Source organism: Microtus ochrogaster, chromosome 10 (genome assembly GCF_000317375.1).
Source record: "Microtus ochrogaster isolate Prairie Vole_2 chromosome 10, MicOch1.0, whole genome shotgun sequence".
NCBI classification, from domain to species: domain Eukaryota; kingdom Metazoa; phylum Chordata; class Mammalia; order Rodentia; family Cricetidae; genus Microtus; species Microtus ochrogaster.
In genome coordinates, this window is record NC_022016.1 from 69,217,743 (window position 1) to 69,223,742 (window position 6,000).

The 6,000-nt window shown below is 47.8% G+C and overlaps 1 protein-coding gene across 6 annotated transcripts in view; it reads left to right on the forward strand.

Moving 5' to 3' along the window:
• The window catches only part of Dnajc6 (DnaJ heat shock protein family (Hsp40) member C6), a 155,379-nt gene that overhangs the window by 127,161 nt on the left and 22,218 nt on the right, over positions 1–6,000 (forward strand). For all 6 annotated transcript variants that reach the window (XM_013348538.2, XM_026781882.1, XM_013348539.2 and 3 more), the window contains one exon: positions 1,972–2,403. In XM_013348538.2, the coding sequence (XP_013203992.1) occupies positions 1,972–2,403 (432 nt within the window). The remainder of the gene's footprint in view (positions 1–1,971; positions 2,404–6,000) is intronic.

Sequence of the window (6,000 nt, forward strand, 5' to 3'; positions counted from 1 at the left end):
GTGTTCTAAGATCTCTCCTTAGGCAGTTGACAACTCAGAAAGACAAACAAAGAGTTGCCTGCCTTCAGGCAAATATTCTAAAGAGATAAAGTCGAGTGCTGTCTCAAGCACCGCACCTCTAGCAAGGCAGGATGGGTCTTGCCCTGGCATGGTGAAGGCGGTCACCTGGCCCGTATCTCAGCTAGTTGCTTTAGCAATCATTGATCCAGACAGGAATCTCCCACTATGCTGTTTTGTCCCCACAGCTGGTGACCTTTCCAGGCCCCTTCACAGCCTAGCACTTTACATTACTGCCTTGAGGAGACAGCCATGGGCATTCTAGTGTGTACACTGGCCATTCTTGCTTTGCAGTTGGCAGAGGTTAGCTACAAAGTGTGGTACAGAACCGAATGGTCAAGACTATGCGTGAAAGGGGTGGGGATTCAGCTTCAGAGGTGGCCTAGGCAACGTTTTCTTGATTGACCTTCCTCTGATGTGTGAACGTAGCACAGTATTCCTACATCCTGTAGACGTTTTCAGTGTTAGTTAAAACGTATTCATCTGGGTCCTTTGGGTTAAAGGTTTGCTTACAGAATTTCCTTTTGAACAAGGCAATGAGAGCTTCTCAGACTTGGAAGCCCAGCCGAACCCGACTTGCAGAGGGATTGTCAGCCCCTTCTTGGTCCTTATCTTGCATCTTTCTCCCAGCAACCGCTTCTAATAAAACATTACTCTCACCTTCCCATTGCCATGCTAGTATGTAGAAATAATTTCTGCACACGTCAGGAGAGATGACGTAGTGGTTAAGATCACCTGATGTTTCTGCAGAGGACCCTCTGTCACTCCAATTGCAGGAGATCTGAGGTCCTCTTCTTCTTGCCTCTGGAGGCACACACGTGGTACACAGACATATAGACAGGCACTCACACGTAAAATATTTTTAAAAAGAATCTCTGTTCTTAGCACAGGTACACTCTCTTATCTGCTTGGGGCTTTTACGTTTTGCAAAGGTATATTAAACATATTACGTAACATTGCCGGTGGCATCTCAGATGACAACCTGCAAACAAACATGAATGTTTCTGCAGTGGGACATATAAGCAAATAGGAACTTGCGTGAGGCAGCAGAAGCCTGCAGGTAGCTTCATGTACCCATTCCGAGCATGCTCTTCTACTGAGCTCACACCACCAAACTTAGAACAACCTAGCCCTTCCCACAGATGTGCATGTTTCAGAGTTGGGGTTCACAAGTGTGAACCAGCCCCCCCATTTGGATTGTCGGTCTGTCTGGTGTGAGATAACCAAGTGGTATCTATGGAAGATGGTCTCGATCAGGGCCTGGAAAGGCGCAGAGAAGCCTTCCATTTCTCCCCAGCAGAAGCATCTTTCTTAAGCCGGTTTTGTGGGGAAATATCTCCTTGCAGGATGGAGGGAGGACTGTGAGGCCAAGCCCTTGAATTTGCTTCTTAGGGTGTGTTGCTTCTGCTTCAGGTTGTGTGGAAAAACAGAGGGCAGAGAGAGGTGTCCGCAAAAGACTAGCTGTTAATGGCATTTTCTGTAGTACCCCACGTAGTGTCTTGAAATCCACTTGCTATTAATCTGAGTTCTTTTTGTTATCATCCGATGTAATTATTACAGCAGCCCATGCAGTGTGTAGTATTTATTATCCCCGTTTTGCTGAGGAGGAAGCCAAGACACGGAGAGGTAAAGTTACTTGCTCAGTGTTACATGGCCAGTGAGGGGTGGAGCTGAGTTCCATCCTAGGCGGGCCAGATCCAGAGTTTTCCCTCTTAGTCCTTATGTTATATTGCCTTGCAGATGGTGGACAAACAGCTGAGAATGACCTGAAATTAAACAATTATTGCATTGGGAGGGGTCTAAAAGCATTGTTTGCTCAGAGCTGGTCCATCTTCTCTTTCTGGAACAATGTGCAAACCTCGCCTGCGGTCGGTCGGTCATCCAATCATTTATCTGCACATTGGCCTTTCTTAGATCAGAAATCAGACAAGTCGTTCTGTGAGGAGGACCACGCTGCCCTGGTGAATCAGGAAAGTGAGCAGTCGGATGATGAACTCCTGACCCTCTCGAGCCCCCACAGCAACGCCAATGGTGACAAGCCTCACGGAGCCAAGAAGCCCAGCAAGGAGCAGGAGCCAGCAGCCCCTCCTCCCCCGGAAGAGGTGGACCTCCTGGGCCTGGAAGGGTCCGACGTGAGCAGGAACTTCTCCCCGCTGGCAGCGCCTCCCAGCAATTCGGAACTGCTGAGTGACCTGTTTGGGGGTGGAGGTGCCACAGGTCCTGCCCAGGCAGGGCAGGCTGGGGTAGAAGATGTCTTTCATCCTAGCGGACCCGCGTCAGCGCAATCCACACCACGCCGCGCCGCCACCTCCGCCTCTGCGTCACCAACCCTAAGAGTGGGAGAAGGTAATTTCCCCATATTTCTCTGTTATCCCAGACTTCGGGAATAACTTTTGGGCGGGCCAAGCACATAGAACTGAAATGTTTTAGTAAGCTGAACTTTCTCGGTTTCTTTGAAAGTTCCTTGGGAGAGCATACGGAAAATACAAAAATTGTCCATTTTGGTAAGAAAGGTGTAGGGATATATTTGTACCCCATACTCTTTTTTTTATTTACATTTTTTTTTTATTTTTTGAGAACTTCGTATATGGGTACTATATTTGCATCATTTTCCCCTTTCCCCTCCCTCTTCCATCTCCTCCCATACCCCCTCTCAAAAATCATAATTTCTCCTTTCTTAATTGCTACATCCTTTATTATTGCTACATCAGTGTCAACCTACTGAGCCCTTTAAGAGTTGCTCATATATGCTTAGGACTGATGTACTGAAATTGGCTAACCTCTCAGGGAGCTCATCCCTGGGGGAAAAATATTCTCCCTAGATCCACAGCCAGTGATTTTCTGTAGCTCTCCGCCTGCCTAGGGGTGGAGCCTTGTAAAATTTCCTCTGTCTGTGCTGCGTGTCCCCTGGTGCTGTCACTGCACAGGTCTTGTTTAACCAGCCATATTGTTGAGATGTCGCTGGTGCGGCTTTCCTGAAACATCCAGAAGACACTGTCTCGCAGCAGGCATCCCGATCCTCTGGCTTAACTCCATCCTCTTAATTTCCTTATCTCCAGACTTGAGCCTTGAGTCTCCTTTAGTTACTTCTGCTTGGGGATGGAGATGGATGAGCTGTTATCTACTACAGCAGCTGATAGTTGTATGATACTCGCCGCTTGCCAGATATAGAATACACGATTAAACACGACTCCGTTCTTATAAAAATCTGTAGACAGATGCTATCATTGTCTCTATTTCGTAGTTGAGGAAATAGAAGCTTCCAGTTTAATTATCAGCATTTGTTCAAACAGCTGGGAATTGATGGGGCTGGGGTCCCAGCTTGACCTGTGGACTTGGAGCTCGCCCTCAGGCCTCCAGTAACACTTTTTGGAATTCTAGTTTTCTGGATATACCCCGGCTGTCCTGAGAAGTGTTTGGTTACATCAGGATATGCTTGAGGGGCTCAGGCTAGCAGCATGGCTGGGGAGAGAAGTGCGGCTGGTCTTCGTAAGGAGTCTGAGCCATGACACACCACCGCAGACTTCCTTTTCAGGGTCAGCCACAGCATGAACATTTGCAAGAGGATGTAGCTGGGTACCAGAGATTCATTACGACTTCAGAATAACCAGCACACACCAGCTCCCCGTGACTGTCACGGTTAAGATGATGCTTCATTAGGAAGGGTAAAGAGATGAGTCGTAACCACCTAGGCTTGGGCAATGCTATCCTTCCCCCTTTCTGGGGTCTGGGCTGTTCTTGGCTTGTGAAGTTCTGCTGGATGCCACCTTTATGAGAAGGGGAACAGATTACAGAGCTCAAGTGCAGAGTTCCCATTGGTGGTAGCTGGGTGAGAACCTGGGCAATGGTAGCGTACACATTTAATCCCAGCACTCAGGAGGCAGAGGCAGGCTGATTTCTGTGAATTCAAGGCCAGCCTGGTCTACAAAATGAGTTCCAGGACAGCTTGGCTGTTACATAGAGAAATGCTGTCTTGAGACATCGCCCCCCTCAAAAAAAATTAATTTGGTCATTTGTGATGGCATATGCTTTTACCACAGCATTTAGGAGGCAGAGGCAGGTGGTTCTTCATCAGTTTCAGGCCAGCTTGGGCTACACAGGGAGTTCCAAGCCAGCCAGGACTACATAGTAAGACCCTGTCTCAAAAAACAAAACAAAACAAAACAAAACAGTGAAAACCCTCTTACTTTGCTTAGTTGGGGACAGTACCCATGGGCATAAAGGTAAAGACTAACTCTTGAGTTTTCAGCACCTTTCATCTTTGGTTCTGAGAATTTCTAGAATAAGGTGATATGAAAAGTGCTTCGGCAATCTAAGAAGTCTTTCCTATCTTCTCCACTGGTTAGCATCAATTAGATTCTGATGGGCTGACCCGTTGTCCTCTTTCGGTCACCCTGCTAACCCCAGTGTTCTTGTGTCAGAGAGCATGTGCGTCTTGGGCTACACTGTCCGAAATGGTTCAGGTACTGCCACAAGAAGCTGACCTGCTGCCCCACGGTGTTGGGAGCGCATTATGCCAGTGACGTCATAACTGTGAACTTGTGAGCCACATGCCCCACTACGTCGTGACAGTGGGAAGTGTTTGTTGCCTGGTTTGGTCCTCAGGTTCTATTTCTAGAACGGGTCAGCCCCGCCCCGCTCCACGAAGCAGACTGTCATGGGCTTGGCGCCTACCGATTTGGAAGTGACATCTCACTTTAGGTAGCCCAAGGAGGTTTTGGTCCTTGCTCAACAGTGAGAAATCAGAGGGCAGCTGTCTCCACACAGCTCAGTGTTTGGTAGGCATCCTGTTCATTTCATGACGAAGGCTTGTGGGGATTACCTGGAGCCGGAAGATTTGAATGGGGGTCTAGAATAGTGTTTCCTGGACTTGAACAGGGCAAGTTTCTGATCCTCAGTTTCACAAGGGTTGAGTGAAGGGGACAGGGAGAAATTGAGCCCCACCCCTTCAGGTCTTCTCCGGAACACAGTAGAGCCCTAGGAAGCTTCACTACTGATGGCAACCAGGGCCTTCAACACTCCTAGTTTCCACCCAGCTTTCGCTAGCTCCTAGCAGGCTGCTGAGTCAGTGTTTTCGAAATGCTTGATCCTGTGGACTCAAGAGAATGCAGCTTCACTCTCATTTTATTCTGTTTTTTAGCTTTCAAGTGAGCTGAAGGTCACTTAGGAAGAAAGTTAAAGAAAGACCTACTTAGTGGGGTTGGCCTTTTCTTTTGGCACAGCTCTTATGTAACTCAGGGTGAGCTTGAACTCACTGTGTAACCCAAGATGACCTTGAACTTCTGATCCTCCCACTTCCACCTTCTAAACACTGGGATTACAGGCATGTACCATCTTGCCTAGTCTTTAGTGGTTCTGGGGATCAAACGCAAGGCTTCATGTATGGTAGGCAAGCAGTCTACCAACTGAGCTATAGTCCTAGTCCAGTCAGTGGGGTTTCTGCTATTTGTCTTTATAGCAGTGCCCCCTGCTTGTTTTCTCCCATTAATTCCCTTTACACGAACACTCATTTGTCACCAAACCCCTGTAGCCTGTACCTAGTTTGGGCAGTTCATGGATTCATGTGTGTTGATCTTGTCTTCTAGCTAGTCTGTAGCTATGATTTGCTGCTCTTATGTTATCAAAATCTGTCTTGAGGAGATGACTAATTGAGCAAAACAGAACCTGTGTATGAACCCCCAGAACCCACATAAAAGCTGGACATGTTGTATGAACATCTGTAATCCCAGCACTTCTGCAAGGGGATGGGAAGTAAAGGAAGACAACCCCAGGAGCTCCAGGCCGGTTAGCCTTATGAATGCAGCAGGAAAACAAGACAGTCTCAAGCAAGGCAGAGGATGAGGACAGATACCTGCTCTGTGGTGTCCTGTACACACACACACACACACACACAGACACACACAGAGAGAGAGAGAGAGAGAGAGAGAGAGAGAGAGAGAGAGA